General features: G+C 49.5%; 1 protein-coding gene across 1 annotated transcript in view; it reads right to left on the bottom strand.

Moving 5' to 3' along the window:
* RAB6B (RAB6B, member RAS oncogene family) overlaps positions 1 to 22,694 on the bottom strand; it is a 126,651-nt gene that overhangs the window by 8,264 nt on the left and 95,693 nt on the right. Inside the window, 3 exon segments of the mRNA XM_048864737.1 lie at positions 5,527 to 5,593; positions 8,703 to 8,796; positions 13,304 to 13,415. Of these exon segments, the coding sequence (XP_048720694.1) occupies positions 5,527 to 5,593; positions 8,703 to 8,796; positions 13,304 to 13,415 (273 nt within the window).

Genomic DNA, 22,694 nt, shown 5'->3' with positions numbered 1-22,694 from the left:
CTGCACACAGAGATGTACCCATAGAAGGACAGGTGGAACTGTGGAGTTCTGCTGCTTTGGAGGCCCTGTAAATCCACTAGGATCTCCACAGGAGCCCAGCTCGCAGCGGCTACCTGTGGGACATGCTGAATCAGTGCATACCCCAGCTGTGGCCATCCACCCCTGCTGGCAAGTGCAACCCCAGATGTCCTGGCCCTGTAGCATTAGAAAACCTGCTGCAATCTTCCTCCCAGGCAACCAGCATCTGCCCCAGCTTCAGGTCTTACAGCTCAGCTTTCTCTGTCATTCTGCCTTTGTGCATCACTATATCAAACTCAAGGATTTCCTTTCTATTCTGCCTCTGTCATGACATTTTGTATGAAGAATACTGTCTAAAAACATTGTGAGGTCTTATGTAAACCAGTAAGATATGGCAGGGTGTGGCCATACAGCCTTCAACCTCTGAAGATTGAATGATGTTAGATAGGATTCCTGCACTCTGGAGTGTCTTACCTGATGATTTAACTGGGAATTGGTCCTGCTTTGAGCAGGGGGTTGGACTAGATGACCTTCTGGGGTCCCTTCCAACCCTTATATTCTATGATTCTATGATTCAATGACCTCTATGGGAGAATGGTTCTGTTTGAAAACTAAAACCCCAGTTTGTGGAAGAGAAATCCAGATTCTGTTGCTTCTCAAGCTTTCCAACTGTGGCGATGGCAGAGGCACCACTGCATGGATGAATCAGAATGAGCCTGGCTTTTGTGTTTGACTTGATACCCTAGTAAACTGGGTTAGGGGTCTTTGCTGATACATTGCTCTGATTTGTAATGCCAAAGCTCCTGCCTGTGCTAGTCAATGCGGAATAAAAAGGTGAGGAAACAAAAGCAAAATCTAAAGAGTGCTAGGCATGAACCACACAGACGTGTGGAATGATGAGATTTGTATCGGCAAATGTGGAGCTCACTGTACGTACACAAACCGATGAAACAATATTTCCATTGATAATAATCAAAATGTGCAGCTAGGCAACGTGAGAAAAATGTGCTTTGAGAATGTTTTACAGTTTGATTTAAGGAGCTTTACTTTGTATATTTTGCCATGTGATGTTGTTAATTGTGTTTTAATGGTTATAAAGCTTTAACTTTTTGAATTTCAACATCTATTGTCATTAAATAATTATTGTCTGGCTCCCACCATAATTTCCCACAATCGTGAACATTTAATTAGATAAACACTGAAAAAATGCTTAACACACATGATTTGGTGCAACTGTAAAAATGTAAGTCGAAAAAATAGGCTTAAAAATACATCAATATACATCTGTCAAAATTCTAAAAAAATCGAACTCTAATCCTGCCAAGCCCAGCCATAAAGCACTGAGCCAGCCCTTCAGCTCCAGCCTCCAAGTAGTTACATGGGCCCTTTGGAACCGAAGGAAAAGAACCAGTGCATTAATGACTCTTTTCCTTCTAGCATGTTGGATGTGATTGCATAGTCACAGGGGACATACACATATGTGCCTGATGGCTTCTCTCCACTTGAGTGAGTTTGTTTGGAGGCCTAAGGGTATTTTATTAGCTGCGCCACTCTAACACCCTCTAGTTGGCCTCTGCGTTGGGAAAGCATGGCTCGTCTCCCAGTATTCCAAAAGCATCAGACCAGAAAAATGCTATGTCCCAGACTGCAGCTTCAATACTGACGGTCCGTGGAAATGCTCCGCTTTCCAAATGGCCTCTACACATTCCCGTGGAGTATTAAGGGGTTACAAGTATCTCCATTATTGCTGTCCTTAGCCTGGGGGCAGAAATAATGTCCCTTAGACAATGCTATTCTCTGTTTGGAGCAGTGCTCGAGTCTTAGCAGAGAAGTGCCGCAATGGCACTGGTGTCTCATCCCTCGGTGCTGGAGGTACCGGAATGCTGATCCCAAAGGAGGGCTGGAATGGCATTCTGGCATAATTTGGGTCCTGGCTTGGCTGCAGGACTAAGGTTACTGGGACATCATGTTATCAGAGCAGAATTAGGAGTAACATCGCTTGGGCATTGGAACCTCAGGCTGTGCTGACTGGCGCTGCTCTTTGGAGCAGGTCCAGTGTGTAGACAGAGCCTAGCATGCAGCGGGCATTACTGGAATACTGATACAATAATAACAGAGCAATACTTCAGCTGGTTTTACTGCATTTGCTTGGCATGAGGAGCAAGATTTCGAGCATTGGCACTTTCTGGTGGCTTGGAGGAAAAAACTGGGGCATCAATTTTAAGCCCGGAGAGTGGCTCCCATGCACTCACTAGTGCCAGGGCTGTGTAATGACTGTGTAACCCAATGCAGGGACCATGCTGTACTAAACAATGGTTCACACAAAGCCTTAGGGAATATTGCAGAAGCCAACAGCGTTATCCGCTGTGCCAGGAAATCTTTACCTTCCATCAGACGGACCATGATGATGGGCTCCTTTATAAAAATAATAAAAAAGAAGCTAGAGAGCCACCTGGACAACTGCCAGGGAAGTATGGAAAGACTTGGGTTAATTGTATCAGCTGAAGGATGAGGTGGCAAGGCCATGATTTTCAAGAGTGCAGCACACTGGGCACTGAGAATCTTGAAAATCTGGCCAGGAGTGTCCCCTTGGGAGCGGCTGGGTGCTGAGCACTTTGGGCTCCCTGTCCTGTTTTAGGGGCAGAGCTCTTTTGAAAACCTGGCCTGCACCATGATTCTTGAGCCCTTTTGACAATGATACCTTGCTAGACAGGAACCCCTGGGATCTTGATTCATCCCAGCCCCTTTGTGCTCACTTTGTACCTCTCTTTCTCTGCTCTCTCTCTAGCACCAAGGCCAGCCTGCTCCCAGTGGGCATCCTGTACTGGAGGAGGCAGTCTGAGGGAAGGGCGCAGCTTCTCCATTCCCAGCCTGGCTCTTTGCTGCAGGGAACAATGCTGTGTGGGGCACTGCCATGCCGGCTTGTCTCTGCGGGAGTGAGGAGCCAGAAGAGCACTGGCTGTGTGGGAGCTCACAGCTACAGCTGGGCTCCATGTCACACCCTGCCAGAGAGGGGAAAGTAGTCTTTTCTGGTAGAAACTGAAGCTAATTCCTGCCTCTGCCAGCCAGTGACTCTGTGTGTGCAGGGCTGGAGCCGTAACAAATCCAGCTCAACACAAGTGCACACCAGCCCCCCAGCTCTCTTCAGCCGTCGCTGCACGTAATGACTGATGGGTGCTGGCTCTTTTATGCAAGGGAAGTTTTCATCTGCTAGGCCCTCCACACCCTCAGCCAAAGATAAGTCCTGGCCTGTTACAAAACACCACCCCACCCCTAAGCCCCACCCCTGACATGGCGCTTCGCCACCCTCCCGGGTCTTACCAGAGCCCCCAGCACTCCCCAGTGCCCCTGGATGGTGGCTGAGCAATTGACTACAACTCCCACCAGTCGCTGTGTGTGTGTGTGTGTGAGAGAGAGATAGAAGCATGCAGCACTGTCCACGGGTTCTGTGGATAGATTAAACCAGCACCAAATGCACACTGGAAAAAAGAACTCTGCCTTGGTGCTATTCACAGTCCAACCCAGACACGATGTACAGTCCGAGGGAAGTGGCCTACAAGTACCGGCCAGTGGGGCACTTTTATCTGCAGCCTGTCTATGACTTGCTTGGCTCTGAGAAGCCTCATGAAACACTGCACCATTCCCCATGGATTGTATGCACAACATGAAGGCCACTGGCCCAGGGCAGGCACAGATAGCAAGTGGGCTACAGTGGCACACACAAGGAAAAACCCCCACTGCTGGAACCACTGTTGGCAATTAAAACCTTAATACACAAACCACACATCAGTGACCATAGCTAGCCAGGGCTGGCTTCTCTAAGTATTTAGTTGTCGAGTGCAAACAGGCATCCAATGGGATTTTCCAAAGCACCCAAGCAGGGCTGGTGCCTAATTCCAATTGATTTCAATGGGAGTTAGGCACCAAACCCACTCAGGTGCTTTGGAAAATCCCCCTAGGCACCTATTGGCATCATCAGGCTCCTAACTCCCTAATTCTGACCTTCAGTGTCTCTCAAAGGAGCATCCTGGCCCCACGCATGCCACTAACAGTCACAAATCTGTCCCCTCTGTGCTCAACTCCTCTGACCCATGGGATTTCTCTCACTCTCCAACTCCAGATATGGTTCCTTCGCCCAACCCCGTCACCCTTGCACCTGGCCACTCCCATCAGGACTCCTTCTCTTTATGTACAAGGCTGTTTTCCTTCATCCTCTCCTCATCACGTCCACACACACACATTATTAAGTCCTCAACCCCCTCTTTCCAGTGCTGTTCCCCCTTCAGCCCTATTTTCTACAGGTCTGGTGACACAGAGCAGGGTGAGGCAGCCCAGCCCCGAATAAACCCAGCTGGAATTCCCAGCCCACTTTGTGCAAACAAGGACGAGGGACGGTGCACTGGAGGCTCTGGATTCTGCAGCTTTATGGATGTTTGTCAGCTCCCAAGTATTGTATATAGGATTCATGACTAGCTAAGGGCCAGACTGGAAACCCCTAGCACACAATAGTGTGTGCTTGGGCACAGAGTAGCCCCATTGAAGTCAATTTGGTTACTCGCATGAGTAACTCCACACCCACGTGAGTGAGGAGTTCACAGCCTGCCCTGCCTGTGGACAGGACAGAAATGACCTGTCTGAACAAAAGACCCTGGCAGTGTTTGCTGATTGCAAACGTGAGCCATCCAGGAAGTCTTGTGTTTTCATCCACTGGCTCATGCCTGCTCTGTGAAGCCTAGCCAGGCCTGGGGGCCTGCAGGGGAAATGGGCTCAGGGGCCCGTGCTGGGACTTTGCACAGCTCTGGAGGGGAGGCAGGTGTGAGACACCACTGTATCTGCATGTACATCTGACAACAGGGGATGTGGAGTCAGCAAACTCTGCTGTGCCACCAGGATTCTCACAGGACTTGAGCAAATGAAGGCGTGGGACTACATGTCACATGTGGGATAACGTATGGGGATGTGGGCTCGGAGTTCACCCAGCAGCTCAGGCAGCTCAACAGCGCCTAGGCTCAGGGCATGAACATGTCCGTGCATGTGTCACATGGCAGGCTCCGAGCCCTGCGCTCATCAGGCAGTGCAAGGATGCCTGAGGTCCAGGTGCCGTGCTTCATCCGCCCATGCTGTAGACAATGGTGCCAGGGCCTGTTTCAGATGGCGTCAAGGTGCCCAGGCTTGAGGTGCTGGGCTGGGCTCAGAGAACTATGCCATCACTACACTGTTTGTGGGCTCTGAGTGCATAGAATCATAGAATCATAGAATATAAGGGTTGGAAGGGACCCCAGAAGGTCATCTAGTCCAACCCCCTGCTCGAAGCAGGACCAATTCCCAGTTAAATCATCCCAGCCAGGGCTTTGTCAAGCCTGACCTTAAAAACCTCAAGGAAGGAGGTTGTGTGACTGTCACCTCCCTGAGCCTCAGTTTCCCTTGGGGGACAATGTACTGACCTTTGAGATCGATGGCTGAACAGTGCAATAGAAGAGTTTGGTAGTTTCATTAAAAAAAGGATACTTCCTTCTTTGCTCTTCTCTTGAACGCTTTCCATGCCGGGAAGGGCAGATGCAACACGTCGGAACAGCTGGCGTAGGTCGGGGGGTAAGAAAGAGAAGGAATCTGTCACTGAAGTTCAGGGTTTGTATCCATAGCCATCACTTTTCATTCTGTATTTGACACAACTGAGAACAGCAAAACTCATTATGTGCAATGTTGGTGAAGCTAGACTGGGGACTGATAGATGTGTCACTTCCACTCTGGTGTGACCAGGTCAATGTGTAAGGTCTTGTTCATGGTAGAAAACTCACACTGGTGTAACTAAATGGATTTAAAAATCACTTTATACCGATTTAACTTAATCCAGGAAATAAAGGGATTAAACTAACCCTGTATAAACATGATTTACACTGGTTTAAGTGCAGCTATATAATGGATTTTCATCAGTGTAACTAAATCAGTTTAGTAATGCAAGCAGGGTCTGAATGAGTTCTCCCCTGACACTAGCTGGGAGGGGGATAGACTTCAGGAGAAAACCGTATTTACATGAACACACCTACTCTACCAAGATGTCCAGCAGATAGAGTGGTGTTGTTCAAAGTGATCAACTTTGGGTGGTGTTGGGTTGCAAATCACTTTTGTACTGAATGCAGGGGTAGTGAAAGGTTGTTATCAGTGTTGTTCTCTTTATTGTATGAGTAAAGAGGATTAGAACTGTGCTTAACTGTCCCAAATGAGGGGGTCATCCCCATCTGAAAGGACCTCGTTCAGCCAGGGGCTCGAATGCCAGACCCCTGTGAAAGTAAGAGGAGTGGGGACAGGTGTCCTAGCCAGGAGATGTGGCTTTTCCATAAGGGTCCCTAGGCTGGTTTAACCTGTTCCTCCCCACTGTTCAAAGATAGAGCTAAACAGGCTCTATTAGGAGCCTTTGTTATTTTAAGTGCTTAATTGGGAGCTGAAATCACTTGTGGTGGGACAGCATTTCTGTGCAGCCTGCTAAAAGCTGAAAATCACTAAGAGACTGACCAGCAGAGAGGAAGGTGACCAGCAGAGAGGAAGGTGAGAGGAAGGCCACAGTTGGCTGGCAGAAGCGGAATGAGCAGCTGGTGAGGTGGCCAGCCAGAGTAAGTGCTCAGATGGTGGAGCAAGCAAGGTGCCTTCTTCCCTGGGTGGGAGGTGAACTCACAGACGTACCTCTGACCCCTGTGTCCTCACTAACCAAGGACAACCACTGTGAGTGGGGTATGGTAAGGGAACAGAGTGGGGCACAGCAAAGGAACTTTTGGCTTCAGAACTCAGGAACATGAGGCAGAAGACTCTGCCCCATGCATTCCGGGGTGGGTGTTCTGCTCATGGTTTTATGATTATAAATCCTGCTTGTGGCATTTTCCCAATTAATGTTGGGTGAATTCCACTCTGGTTTGTCTGTGAAAGTGTTGTTTTCTTTGGCAAGAGAAAAGAGAGTTACTTGGAAATGATGCAAGGAACATGTCTGATTTAAACAGAGAGAAGCAATTTACTCACATGACTGGATGACTTGCCCAAAGTTCTAAGGAGGTTAATTTAAGTTTGATATGTGCTGAGTAATCCTTCATTTCCTTCCACTAGAATCAAAGACCAGCTTTGATTTTGTCACCTGTTTCCTGGCTGGATGTTGAGAGACATGGCACCAGCAGAGGAAGTAGCTAGACATCTAGGGCAGATTCCCAGCTGGTATAAACTGGCATCCCTTCATTGAAGCTACAGTGATTTCCACTAGGTGGGGAGCTGGCCCTTCAAAGTTATCATTTGCACCTTCAGTTTACTGTGCCAAATAAGACTGTTTCTGAAAACCGCTCCCCTGTATGTCTATTGCCTCCACGTTCCAGTCTGCAATACTGCATATTAGCATATTGTGTTAGTAAAGTACTCTCACAGCTAACAGTCATAAACTTCTTCCATGGAAGCTATTAGCATACATGGAGCCTTCCTTTCTGTAGTGTGGTGCAATGTACGCTCATATTGCATTACTCCGCAAAGTAAATAACCTCAGCCAGGGAACAGCCACCCCCATCTGTAGTAAACATGCAATCTGAGATACTGCATGTGTTATGTGAAAAATCATATTTTCTTCTTCTCAAATAATTTCTAAACAGTATCATTTACATTAGATGATTAATTACAGGAGCACTGCTCATGTATCCCAAGTATGAGGCAATTTTATATCACATCTCTCATTCAGCAGAAGGAATGAGGTGATTTCTATCTTAGGACATGATTTATTATTACTGAGGCCAGGACAAGTATCTGTTAGAATTGACTGTTATTATCATTGTAGTTTAGTGAATCTACATCTGCTTTGCTGCTGCAGCTGTAGGAGCAAAAGACAATGGCTAGTACTTAGATTTATCTCGAAGCTAATGCTGTGCTCCAGTGTCCTGTCCATTACACTTTTCAAATCCTACATTCAGGGATCTAAACCAAGTCCTGGCTGTACAGTGACCTGGGATTTCTTTCCCTGAGATGCAAAAGGGAATACACATCCCTGTTTATTCATTTGCTCTAGTGAGATATTTACCTCCTGGTCATTATTATTGGTTATTTGTATCGTGGTAGCTCTCAGGGCCCCAGTGCAGTCACCACAACAGGTAACAAACAATTATCAACAGGTTTTAACAGAGTGAAAAGACAGCTCCCACTGCAAAGATCCCACTGAGCAGTGATCTCACCTCCAGAGCTGTTGCAGCAGCTAACATGAAAGGGCCTCCCTGTTGTAATGGATTCAGTTTAATTAAATCTAGCAATCTGTTTCTGAGTCAAAGTTTTTCTTCGTCTACAGCTGCCCAGCTACCCACGCAATCCTTCCTATTAGGCCACACCTGCCTAACCCTATTCAGAGTTCAGTGTTGAGTTGTGCAGACCACGTCAGACAAAGAGGCATGTATGGTGTCATGCTCAGAATGATATTGCAATGGGCAGCATCCTACTTGGGGCCTCACATGTGTGATCCCAGTTTTTATATGTGCAAAAAGGACACCATGTCTTGCAAATCTATCCCTCCAGAGGGCACCAGGAGGAATCTAAGAGTGCTCTATGTAGAAATGAACAACTGATGGAGGGGAAGGTGGCAGAGCTTTCTGCTTCTATAGCCAGTAAAGATACAATATTGCATCCTTATGATCTTGCTACGATTCTGGCTGCAGCAGGTCTTCCCTTACCTGTTTTACATTGTAGCCTGTCTTTGCACTGGTCTCGATAAACATGACACTCAGTTCTTTGGCTCTCTGTTCTCCCTCTTCAATTGTTATCTGCCTGAGGACACACAGGAGAGAAGGGAAAACCGTAACTGTTCTAACCTTGCTGGGAAGGACTGGGGAAGGACCTAGCTTAAAAGTCTGAAGGGAGAAAGGGGAAGAGAATTGCGGTTGTCTGTGGTCTTGAGCACAGGCCTGTTTCCTCGCACCTCAGAGCAGAGATGGTCAACGTCTCATGCCTACAAAGCCACAAGACCCCACAAACAGATGCCATGAATTGTGCCTCTATGACATGGGCTGCCTGGCAGACAAAGTGCAGGCAAGGGAAGGTTTCAGTACCTAAATCCTTTGTGACTCAGCAAACAGAACGAGGGGGAGCTGAAGAGCGCATAGAAGTGTTTGAACCCAAGGGAGGGGGAGCCGAGCCCGGTCTGATCACACTTTAAACATCTGCTCAATCTGCTGAGAGTGGAGCCTCATTTCGGCATCCTCAAGCAGGCAGGACATATTTTGTGGGTGGAGCTTGGAAGAGTCGAACCAGTCGAACCAATGCTCCCCTCCCGCATTCGGCCCCAGGTGTGTGGGTGAGGAGATGGGAAAATCATTTGAACCCCTTTCCCGGCTGGACTCTCAGTGTCTATTCTGTGCCCATCAAAGTGGCACTGTCCTGTGAGCTCGGCCTCTGGGCTGCAGCAGGAACCCTCTTTACATGCCCTGGGCATGTTGATCATTAAGGACGTACCAGGCATGGGGCAGCACTTGAGGGTTAATGAATACATTGCCGGCCTTTCTCTGTGCTGGCACAGGGTATGAGGTTCGATTGGCACTAAACAGTATTCTCCTCTTCTTGTATTCTAGCAAAGTGCCTAGTGCAGAGGGGCCCAGCGTGGGCGTGAGTGAATGCAGACACTGAATCCCTCTGCCAGCACAGGCTGGCTTCTCCAGCTCAGTTTTCTGATCAAATGATGGAAAAAGTAGATTCTCCAGCTGCCCCTGCAGTCACCAGATCTACACTGCGCTTAGACATCTGTGGCTGGCCCGGGGCACCGGACTTGGGCCACAGGCACTGACGTCTACTGGCACCAGTGGGTGCTCGACCTCCCTCTGCCCCAGCCCCACCCTGACTCCACCCCTGCCCCGCCCCCTCCTACTCCCATTCCAACCTCTTCCCCAAAGTCCCCACCCTAACTCCGCCCCCATTCCAACCCCTTCCCCAAATCTCTGCCCTGGACCCGCCTCCTCCTCTGAGTGTGCCACGTTCCCGTTCCTCCCTCCCTCCCGGAGCTTGCTACAGCTGTTTGGTGGCAGCAAGCGCTGGGAGGTAGGTGGAGGAGCGGGGATGCAGCATGCTCAGGGGAGGAGGAGGAGGTGAGGAGGGGCAGGGCAGGGAGCTTGGCTGCCAGTGGATGCAGAGCACCCACTAATTTTTCCCTGTGGGTGCTCCAGCCCCGGACACCCATGGAGTCAGCGCCTATGCATGGGGCTGTTTCATTGTGGTGTAGACAGGCTTGCACTGCAGCCCGAGCTCTGGGATCCTCCCACTGCACAGGGTCCTAGAGCCTGGGCACCAGCACTGCAGTTAAACAGCCAGTTAGCCAGAGCCCCATCAGCTCGAGTCCGGGGGCACGGACCAGTCGCGGGTGTCTAAGTGCAATGTAGACATACCCTAGATCGGTCTGACTCCATAGGGCAGCCAGCCTTCTGATGCCTGTCAAATCCATTCTTCTGACTTGACATCCACATTCCCTGTCTCCTCAGCTGCTTTCTGGAGGCCTGAAGGAACAACTGGCACCTCAGACCTCTCCTTGGAGAAGCGGGAGAACAATGGAAGCTGGAAGTCCTGCAAAACTTAGCTTAATGCAGCCCTTCTTCCCTCTCCTCTCGCCGCAGACAGGCCCTGGGAAAGCCCACTGCTATGCTGCAAGAACGCATCCATGGAGGAGAGACCGTGCATGTGCAGGCCCAATGGACACAGCTACCGCAGTTCTCCATCAGCAGCGCAGGGACTCAGACACACCTGCAGCAGAGCACCCCCAGGGACACACTTCTCTAAGATGAATGCCAAATTCCTCAACAGTGGCAACAGAGGGGGGAATTGGAGGCTCTTCTAGCTGTTAATGGGTTGAAGGCTGGCTGCTGTTTGGCCCCTTTCTCTGCCCTCCACCTGCAGCTCCTTTTGCCCACAGATTGCTGGATAGCTGCCTGGAGCCACTTTGTCTGATTCAGCAGCATGTTTCCTGGTGTCTTGGAGGGCCACAAGGAGAGTGGGGGCCCTCCCCCACCTCCCAGCAGTATGAGTGTGATTCTGACAACTCAGCTTTCTTCAGTGGAAACCAGGAACTCCACCTCCCTCTGCCTGCCCAGATCTCTACTACCACATCTCCCTACCATCTCCAGAGCACAGGCTCCCTTCCTGTCTCTCTACTTTATCCACCCCTCTGCACCCTCTTGCTCACTCTATCTACTCCGCCCCAGAATCTGGAAAACTCCATCTCTCCATCCCCAGAGCGACAGTTCTCCCCTGCAGTACCCATTCTTTGCTGCCAGATTGCTCTCACTGGCCTCTAGCACACTCACCTTCTCTGTTTAATCAGCGTGGCACTGATGCTAAAGGGATGCTACCCTTGCAATCCCTGCTCCAGGATGGGAAGAGGCTGTGGCTCTATTCCACTCCTGCAGGAGGCTGGGTCCCCAGCTCTCTAGCTCCCAGAGAGCTGTTTCACAGGGTGTCTCGAAATGCAAAGCCCTTATTTCCCTACCACTGAATTCCAACTGTTCTGTTCACCAGGATGCTGGAGGGAGCTCCTATCAGACACCTGCCTAGAAGCACTGCATTTCTTGCAAAGAGTTTATCTTTTTGTTCCATTTTGTCCCCCTCCCCTCCCATTTACTCTGGTGAATTTCAGTGGAATTCCATTTCATCCTGGAATTTTTTTGTCAGCAGCTCTTAACATGTGGGCAGTGTGACTGAGTTGATAGTGCACTGAACTGGGCCACAGGAGACCTGGGATTCTAGTCGCAGCTCTGCCCCTGGCCTACAGGCTAACTTACTTTGGCCCATAGCCTCAAAGGATGCCCTATCTCTCACTAAAATCAATGTGTGTTGGGTGCCCAAATAGCTCTGAGGACCAAGGCCTTTGGCTCTGTACAGTAAGGAGAATGACGCTTACCTCTTGGGAGAGCACTTTGAGCTGTCTGGATAAGGGCTAGGCATTATTAGTCAGCCGCCACAACCAGAAATGCCCACTTCTTCCCAGCCTGTCTTCAACAGCTCATATTTTGGTCCAGGCTGATTGGGACCTGTGGGCCAGGATCCCCCAGCTAGGGTGACCAGACAGCAAGTGGTGGGTAACAGGAGTCTATATAATACAAAGCCCCAAATATCGGGCTGTCCCTATAAAATCGGGACATCTGGTCACCCTACCCCCAACTGCGTGCCTGCTGGCAGCATGTCCCTGAGCTAGATCAATCAGGGGCTGCTGCACCTACTGCAGTCAGGCTCAGGACCCCTATAAAAGGCAAGACAGGCTGCTAGGAGGGAGACAGGATCCTGTAGACTAGCAGCCATGGCCAGGAGCTTTGCACACATAGCAACTGATCTGCTTATGGAAGGAGCTGTCAGCAGGGGGTTACTCCAGTAACACTGGTCATGGACCTGTAAAGCAGGGGACTACACTTCCCATCAGCTTCCCCTCCTCCCCCCCCCCCCCCAATTGCACTCCCTGCCCCTGGCCAGGTAAGGGGGAAGATCCTGAGGTGGGCGGTGGCTGGGCTCTGGTTTGGAGAGAATTCCCGGGAATGGGGGAACTGTGCACAGGGCCGCTGTGACTGCTGGATGCTCCAGCTGGGGCAGGTCTGCATGGGACTTCTGGGGGAGCAGTCGCAGCTGGGCACAGAACCAGTGCAGAGGGGCCCCCATGAGAGACATTAACTGAGTCTGGCTTGGGAACCCTCAAAGGCTTATTTGCTGGGACAGAGAGTGGCCTGGAGCGGGCACCCCTGGCATTAGCCCTGCAGAGCCCTGGTTCTCTACTTGGCTGCTATTGTTCACTTAGTCTCTGTCCCTAGTTTGTGTGCGGCCTTCCCCTTTCCTGACAGCCCCAGTACAAAGCTCTCCCTGAGCCATGTGTCTCAGTGGTTACCGGGACCCAACAGGGCTAGCGCAGCAGGGCCTAGCTGCTGCAATACCTCCAGTCATTGCCTCTAACACGTGGTACGCTGGGCAGGCTACGGGCACCCCAGTGCTTGGGGTACCAAGTAACCCCAGTAATGACACTTGATCAGACAATCTGACACTCACAGTATTTCAGTGCCCCCCCCCAAGCCAAAATGTCAAACTCAATAGGATACCACTGAGTTACCATGGGGCAGAGCAGGAAAAAGGGGGTTGCAGCTGTGGCAGTGATTTGAACATGGCCAGTCTTCCAACCGGTCTCCCAATGGTACGTCAGTGCTTATCAGCTGTGACATCTGAGAATCTGCTCTAGAACTGCTGGGCTGTAAGGATAATGCTGTTCTCTTCCCTACCCGGTTCCCATCCTCCCGGCCCCCAGCCCCTCCTTTACCTCTTGTCTGCGAGGTCCGTCTTGTTGCCCACTAGCATAATGATGACATCACCTCCCCTTTCTGTCCTGACATCATCAATCCATTTGGATGTCTGCTGGAAGGAGTTGAGATCTGTAAGTGAGGAGACAGAACAGTGCAGGCGGCTGTGAGAAAGAGAATGATTTTTGCCAATTGTGTGATCTGCTGCGGTAACTTGGTTGACTTCTGTCGAGTTAATCCTGGTTTTACACTGGTGTCACTGAAAAGAGAATTGGATTCTGGGTCACTTTGGACAAGTCAGGTAAAATCTGTGGTGTCTCAGTTTATCTCAGGGTCTGTAATAAATATAAAGGGAAGGGTAACCACCTTTCTGTATACAGCGCTATAAAATCCCTCCTGGCCAGAGGCAACATCCTGTTGCCTGTAAAGGATTAAGAAGCTCAGCTAACCTGGCTGGCACCTGACCCAAAGGACCAATAAGGGGACAAGATACTTTCAAATCTTGGGACGGGGGAGCGGGAGGAAAGGCTTTTGTTTTGTGCTCTTTGTTTACATGGTTGTTCTCTCTTGGGACTGAGAGAGGCCAGACAGAAATCCATCTTCTCCAACCCATCCTAATCCAAGTCTCCAATATTGCAACCAGTATAGGTAAACCAGGCAAGGCAGATTAGTTTATCTTTTGTTTTATGTGAATTTTCCCTGTGTTAAGAGGGAGGTTATTCCTGTTTTCTGTAACTTTAAGGTTTTGCCTAGAGGGGGATACTCTGTGTTTTGAATCTGAATACCCTGTAAAGTATTTTCCATCCTGATTTTACAGAGATGATTTTTATCTTTCTCTTTTTTAATAAAACCCTTCTTTTAAGAACCTGACTGATTTTTCCAGGAGCTCTGTTCCAAGATCTAGGGGTTTGGGTTTTTGATGATTTTGTAACCAATTGGTTAGGATATTATTCTCAAGCTTCCCCAGGGAAACGGGGTGTGTAGAGCTTGGGGGGATATTTTGAGGGGAAGATGTCTCCAAGTGGTCTCTTTCCCTGTTCTTTGTTTAAAACGCTTGGTGGTGGCAGCATACTGTTCAAGGACAAGGCAAAATGTGTACCTTGGGGAAGTTTTTAACCTAAGCTGGTAAGAATAAGCTTAGGGGGTCTTTCATGCGGGTCCCCACATCTGTACCCTAGAGTTCAGAGTAGGGAAGGAATCCTGACAGGGTCTGATCACACTTGACAGGGATATTGTGAGATTTAAAAATGTAAAGTTTATACTGCGGTGTTTACAGAAAGGCACTAAGTGCAAAGCATTTGTAACAGTGCCATTAAGTATTGTTTGCAGTGGTGTTGTAGCTGTCTTGGTCCCAGGATATTAGAGACAAGGAGGGTGAGGTTCAATAAAAGAGATTACCTCACTCACCTTATCTCATTACATATTGTCCTTTATGTTACACTACAGGCAAGCATGGAACTGTACAGTGCCTCGTGGGCTGGGACATGAAGGGAGAAGGAAAGAAATCAGGGAAAAGAGAACATCAAGTGAGTGGCTTGTGCAACAGGAAAGACGGTGCGTACAGGGACAGAGCCAGTTAAGCGTCCGGGTGAGCCCTTCCAGAGGAAATACTGGAGAAGGGCAGAAGAGATGAACAGAAAGATAATTAGACTGGGGAGTCATCAACGGAGAGGTGCCTGACAAACCCACGGGAGCATGAGAGATCAGCAGGGGCTAAAGTAAGGAGGAGCATTCACATTGCCCCCTTCTCCTTGGCTAGTGCAAGGGGAGATCCCTTCCTGGTCCAACCCATGTTACCCTCTAAAGGGCACTAAAGGGAGACCATAGAGGGGGAGAGGGGCAGAGCTTGGGGGGCACATAGGAAGAGCTGCATAGTTGAAACCCACCAAAGAGAGGCTGACGGAGATGTCGGAAGAGTGGGAGAAGAATTGGAGGTGACGAATCGGTTTGAGGGCATCGGAAAGGTGATGGAGAGTGAGGACAATGGCCTTGGTTCTCCACTGCTCTGTGCAGAGTGTGACATGCTGCCCCGACCGTGAGTGCATGGGAGCATTTCACACCCAGTTGCACAGGGGGACTAGTCTGCACAGGGGGCAAGACGGGGAGGGGTGAGGGAGTAGCCAAGAGAAGGATATTAACAGCATTGGTGGCAGGAGTCTATGGTGAGAAGAGGCTGATGGCAAGGGGAGCTGGGGGAAGGGGTCATGCAGGCTGGAAGAGATCCCATGTTCAAGGAGTCTGCAGAAGGAGGAATGGGGCTGAGAGTGGAAACAAAGGCATGTGTGAATGTCAGACAGTCTCTAAGGAGAGAGAGGGTGCAGGAGAAAGGGCCTGAGGAGAGGTACGGGGTGGAAGGTCAGACCATGAAGGAAAATGAGGAAAAAGAACCGTCGGCGGTTGCTGTCACTTTTGTCCATAACTTCCCACCTGCGTACTGAGCTCCACATGTCACTGCCACACTGGCTGCATGCGCCAGTTCTACCCAACGCCTGCTGGGATGACACCCGACCCACCCCTTGAATCTACAACAGCTGAGAGGTTCACTCTGCTGAGGATGACATATTCTCTCATGAACGTAGCTTCTCTGGGGACTGTTTCTCCAGCCGGTAACTCAGCTCAATACACAAAGGCCAGGCCCAGTCTCTGCTCTGGAACTCTGTGGAGAACCCACCACCCTTCAGAGAGGCACAACAACTGAAACAGGGACTTTGGGTGTAGTCCTGTCCTGAGGAGCCTTTTAGCAACACATTGTGAATGAGCAATACATCCCCAGATCAGCTCCGTAACCCTGCCATGCTCCTGTTGCAGCCACCTCCCTGCCACTGTGTCACTTCTCTGTCACTTTGCATTTCCATTTCTGTTAGCAGCCACAACAAAAACCCCACGCCCGTGCCACCAATGGGAGCTGAATACAAAGCAGAAAGAAAGGTCAGCGTGCCAAAGGCTGGCCTTGCCTTCGAGCTCCCAAGCAGCGGAAAGGCACTGGGTCTCATTTTCAATCTCTGTAGCAGCAGAGCAGCCTGCAATTCTTCTTCAGCATGGAGACTGCCTTCTCGCTGGACAGGACTGACTTGTTTGGGCACCTCTCATTACCAGTGTACACAGGCCAGGCCTGGTTCTGAATCTTTGTCCTTGCTTCACAGCTGCTGCATTGGTGAAGAGCTAGCTGAGAATCCTCAGGATAGTGTAAATTGCATAAATATGAATTCATTTACATGTATTTGCATGCCTGCATTGCCTTCTTGTCCCTCTCACAGCCGCTTCATGTATTCATTCCAGACACTCCAACCTGCATTTATTCCACACCTCCTTTTACCACACCTCCCAACCTGGTCTTTCCAGTCACACACACACTCAGTGTGTGCAAATTCCCAAAATGCAATTTGCCCCCAGTTTCTTCTGCACCCACCCAGGTTTACTGCCTGCACCCTCATCCATTGCTCATGCAGCCAGCTCGACCGCCCAGGCTGTGGGTTTCCACGTTCTTCTAGAATGTTTTTGGGGGTGCAGGACACTCTGGGTCGCTGAGGAAATCTCCTCCGATGTGCTGCTTTGCTCATGTCTGCTGAATCTAAAAGGTAGGCCTGGCCATTGTTAGGGTGTCATACAGGACTCCCTCTTCAGGAAAGCACACAAAGTACACAAATGTTCTAGGTCCATCAATGGCTATTAGCCAGGATGGGCAGGGATGGCGTCCCTAGCCTCTGTTTGCCAGAAGCTGGGAATGGGCGACAGGGGATGTCACTCAATGATTACCTGGTCTGTTCATTCCCTCTGGGGCACCTGGCATTGGCCATTGTTGGAAGACAGGATACTGGGCTAGATGGACCATTGGTCTGACCCAGTATGGCCGTTCTTATGTTCTTATCTAAAAGTGGCTCTTCTGAGATAGCAAATCTCAAATAGAATTTTACAAAAATAAACATGCAGCTAGCTACGAAGAGTACAAGCAGTCTTCTCACTGACGTCTTGTATGATTCAATCCACGAGCTATATCATATGATTGGCTAGTTCCTCAATGGGAGTCAATCAGCATAGCGCTATTGACTTCAGTGGAGCTGCAGCGATTCACACCCACTGAGGATCTGTCCCACCACTTCTATCCAAGAAATAAATCCTAGACATGTTTGTCCAGCATCTGTTGACATGAAAGCCCAACTGTCTTTCCCGCGAAATAACCTGCCCTTGGATGGATGCAGAGATTACAAATCAATCACTTCTGAGGCATCCTCTTCCTAGTTATGTAATGGACATTGAGAAAGGTGGACTGTGGCTGGCCAGCCCTACATGCAGTGCCACTCTCCATGAAGACTAGGGACCAAATGGCTAGGTCCCTAGTCTTCATCCAGCTACAGACTAGGGACCAAATGGCTAGGCAGAAGTTCTGCAGAAAAGGACCTAGGGGTGACAGTGGACAAGAAGCTGGATATGAGCCAGCAGTGTGCCCTTGTTGCCAAGAAGGCCAATGGCATTTTGGGATGTATAAGTAGGGGCATAGCGAGCAGATCGAGGGACGTGATCGTCCCCCTCTATTCGACATTGGTGAGGCCACATCTGGAGTACTGTGTCCAGTTTTGGGCCCCACACTACAAGAAGGATGTGGATAAACCGGAGAGAGTCCAGCAAAGGGCAACAAAAATGATTAGGGGTCTGGAACACATGAGTTATGAGGAGAGGCTGAGGGAACTGGGATTGTTTAGTCTGCAGAAGAGAAGAATGAGGGGGGATTTGATAGCTGCTTTCAACTACCTGAGAGGTAGTTCCAGAGAGGATGGTTCTAGACTATTCTCAGTGGTGGAAGAGGACAGGACAAGGAGTAATGGTCTCAAGTTGCAGTGGGGGAGGTTTAGGTTGGATATTAGGAAAAACTTTTTCACTAGGAGGGTGGTGAAACACTGGAATGCGTTGCCTAGGGAGGTGGTGGAATCTCCTTCCTTAGAAGTTTTTAAGGTCAGGCTTGACAAAGCCCTGGCTGGGATGATTTAATTGGGGATGGGTCCTGCTTTTGAGCAGGGAGTTGGACTAGATGACCTCCTGAGGTCCCTTCCAGCCCTGATATTCTATGATTCTATGATTCTATGAAGATAGGATCTAGCTCCCTGCCTACAGGCCCACCCATCTGAGCAGTGCACAAGGTCCGTCAGGAGCAAGCATGCAAAGTCCTTTGTAGTTCCTAAGCTCATCTGCACCACTTACACCAGATTGTACCAGTTACAGCTGTGCTTCAGTGCTGCTGCTGACCATGTGAAGGACTCTGGAGCACATCTCCGACCTGCACACGACTGAGCAGAAACAGGCAACCCTTTCTGAGACAGCACATGGGTGGGGGAAACTCAGGCATCAAAGAATAGTTCAGAATGGAGTATATTTGTCTCTAGCATCATAGGGATGAATGGTGCTTGGCAGTGAGAAAAAGACACAGTCTCTGCCCGGGGAGCCTCCATTCGAGGTATTGTTGATTAGTGACCATGCTGAGGGAAAAAGCATCCTTTAAAATTTTGAAGTCAAATCCTAATAAGGAAAACTGTAAGGAGCATCAATTCTGGCAAGTAAAATGTAAAAGTGTAAAAAGGCAGGGCAAGAAGGAATTTGAGAAGCAACTTGCTAAAGATGCAAAAACTAACAGGCAGTGGGGGCACTAGACAACAAAGGTGTTAAATGAGCACTCAAGAAAGACAAGACCTTTGCAGAGAAGCTAAATGAATTCTTTGCATCTGTCTTCACTGCAGAGGATGTGAGGGAGATTCTCACATCAGAGCTATTCTTTTTGGGCAACAGAGCTGAAGTATTGTCCCAGACTGATGCATCAATATAAGAGGTTTTAGAACAAGACTGATAAACTAAACAGTAATGAGTTGTCAGGACCAGATGGTATTCACCCAAGAGTTCTGAAGGAACTCAGATATGAAATTGCAGAACTACGAACTGTGGTATGTAACCTATCACTTAAATCAGCTTCTGTACCAGATGACTGGAAGATAGCTAATGTAAAGCCGAGTTTTGAAAAGGGCTCCAGAGGAGATCCTCGCAATTACAGGCCAATGAGCCTGACTTCAGTACCAGTCAAATTGGTAGAAACTCTAGTAAAGAACAGAATCATCACACACATAGAGAAACACAATCTGTTAGGGAAGAGTCAACACGGATTTTGTAAAGGGAAATCATGCCTCCCCAGTCTATTAGAATTCTTTGAGGGAGTCAACAAGCATGTGGAGAAGGGTGATCCAGTCAATATAGTATACTTGGACTTTCAGAAAGCCTTTGACAAGGTCCCTCACCAAAGCCTCCGAAGGAAACTAAGTAGCCATGGGATAAGAAGGAAGGTCCTCTCATGGGTCAGTAACTGGTTAAAATACAGGAAACAAAGGGTAGGAATAAATGGTCAGTTTTCACAATGGAGAGAGATGAACAGGAGGGTTCCCCAATGATCTTTCCTGGGACCTGTACTGTTCAACCTATTCATTAATGATCTGGAAAAGGGGGTGAAGTGGCAAAGTTTGCAAATGATACAAAATTATTCCAAGACAAGTCCAAAGCAGACTGTGAGATGTTAGAGTCATAGAATATTAGCGCTGGAAGAGACCTCAGGAGGTCATCTAGTCCAATCCCTTGCTCAAAGCAGGACCAACACCAACTAAACCATCCCAGCCAGGGCTTTGTGAAGCCGGGCCTTAAAAACCTCTAAGGATGGAGATTCCACCACCTTCCTAGGTAACCGATTCTAGTGCTTCACCATCCTCCTAGTGAAATAGTGTTTCCGAATATCCAACCTAGACCTCCCCCAGTGCAACTTGAGACCATTGCTTCTTGTTCTGTCATCTGCCAACACTGAGAACAGCTGAGCTCCATCCTCTTTGGAACCCCCTTCAGGTAATTGAAGGCTGCTATCAAAGCCCCCCTCAATCTTCTCTTCTGCAAACTAAATAACCCCAGTTCCCTCAGCCTCTCCTCATAAGTCATGTGCCCCAGAGCCCACACTGCCCTTCGCTGGACTCCCTCTAATTTGTCCACATCCCTTCTGTAGTGGGGGGACCAAAACTGGACGCAATACTCCAGATTCCTCACCAATAGAGGGGAATAATAGAGGGGAATAATCATATCCCTCGATCTGCTGGGAATACTCCTACTAATACAGACAAATATGCCTTTGGCCTTCTTGGCAACAAGGGCACACTGCTGACTCATATCCAGCTTCTCTTCCACTGTAATCCCTGGGTCCTTTTCTGCATAACTGCTGCTTAGCCAGTCAGTCCCCAGCCTGTAGCAGTGCATCGGATTCTTCCTTCCTAAGTGCAGACCTCTGCACTTGTCCTTGTTGAACCTCATCAGATTTCTTTTGGCCCAATCCTCCAATTTGTCTAGGTCACTCTGGACCCTATCCCTACCCTCCAGCGTATGTACCTCTCCGCCTACCCCCCCATCTTAGTGTCATCTGTGAGCTTGCTGAGGGTGCAATTCATCCCATCATACAGATCATTAATAAAGATGTTGAACAAAACTGGCCCCAGGACCAACACCTGGAGCACTCCGCTTGATACCGGCTGCCAACAAGACATGGAACCGTTGATCCCTACCTGTTGAGCCCGACAATCTAGCCAGCTTTCTATCCACCTGATAGTCCATTCATCCAATCCATACTTTTTTAACTTGCTGGCAAAAATACTGTGGGAGACCATATCAAAAGCTTTGCTAAAGTCAAGATAAGACAGTTACCTTTTCCATAACTTGTATTCTTAGAGATGTGTTGCTCATGCCCATTCCACAAAACATGTGCATGCTCGCCACGTGCACCGGTGCCAGAAGATTTTCCACTAGCAGTACCTGTAGGGGGAGTGCCCCTAGAGACCCCTGGTGTGGTAAAAGAGGCACTGCATGCTCCCCCCCCACCCTCGGTTCCTTTTTGCCAGACAACTCTGACAGTGGGGAAGGAGGGCGGGATGTGGAATGGACATGAGCAATACATCTCAAAGAACACCATTTACAGAAAAGGTAACTGTCTTTTCTTCTTTGAGTGATTGCTCATGTGTATTCCACAGTAGGTGATTCCAAGCTATTTCTGTTGGAGGTAGGTAGGAGTTCACAGACACTCGGGACAGAGAACTGCCCTGCTGAACCCGGTGTCCTCCCTGGTCTGGGAGATGATAGCATAATGGGAGATGAATGTGTGAATCGATGACCATGTAGCAGCCCTACAAATGTCCTGAATAAGGACATGAGCCAGAAAGGCAGCCGACGAGGCTTGTGCCCTTGTTGAGTGCGCTCTCACAATCGGTGGCGGGGGAACTCCCTCCAGGGCTAGTTCCTGCACGGACCACAGGCCTTGGGTCTGGAGGTTTCGCACATAGGCTCCCCACCCCAAGTCCGACAGATCGGACACCAATTCTATTGTTGGGGGTTAGCTCCTGAATGGGACTCCTCAGAGCATGTTCTCCGGGGTGGACCATCAACAGAGGGAGGCTAGAATGGGCTCGGGCATGGTGAGGACTTTGTCCAGCCTGTCTCTGGACTGGGAGAATGTCGAGGTCAGCCAGAGCTGAAGGGGCCGCATCCTGAGTCTGGCGTGACGTACCACATACGTTCACACTGACATGTGACCCAGGAGTTGGAGGCACACCCTGGCAGTTGTCATGGGAAACCTCATGATCACCCCGATGAGTTCCCTCAAGGTTTCAAACCTGTCCGGTGGGAGGGAAGCTCTGGCCGATGTCGCATCGAGAATCGCACCAATTAACTCTATACATTGTACCCGTACCAACGTGGATTTGGTGTTGTTTTCCAGCAGCCCCAGCGTGGTCCATGTGGACAGGAGGTGTGTTACATGGTCCTGTTCCTGTGATCTGGAGCTGACTTTGACCAGCCAGTTGTCGAGGAAGGGGAAGATCTGGAGCCCGCCACCACAGACATACACTTTGTGAAGTCTCTGGGTGCCGTCAAGAGGCCAAATGGAAGGACAGTGAACTGGTAGTGTTCCCATCCTACCATGAAGCAGAGGAAATGCCTGTGGCCCTTGAATATATGAATGTGGAAGTATGCATCTTGGAGATGGAGGGCGGCGAACCAGTCTCCGGCATCCAGGGAGGGAGTGATGGAGGCCAGGGAGACCATGAGGAACTTGAGTTTTACCATGTACTGGTTTAGGCCTCACAGGTCCAGGATGGGCCTGAGGCCCCCTTTGGCCTTCGGGATAAGGAAATAGCTGGAGTAGTATCCTTTGTATTTGAACTCTGCAGGCACGACCTCCACCGCTCCTAGGTGAAGGAGCCACCTCACCTCCTGGTCAAGTAAGCTCTTGTTAGAAGGGTTCCTGAAGAGGGACTGGGCGGGAGGGTGAGTAGGTGGGGTAGACAGAAACTGGAGGGTGTAGCCCCGGGAGATGGTTTTGAGGACCCAACGGTCCGAGGTCAGTCGCGA

This window comes from Caretta caretta, chromosome 9, assembly GCF_965140235.1.
Source record: "Caretta caretta isolate rCarCar2 chromosome 9, rCarCar1.hap1, whole genome shotgun sequence".
NCBI lineage: Eukaryota > Metazoa > Chordata > Testudines > Cheloniidae > Caretta > Caretta caretta.
Note: the sequence above shows the minus strand (reverse complement) of the source record. Positions and strands in the feature narration are given on the sequence as shown.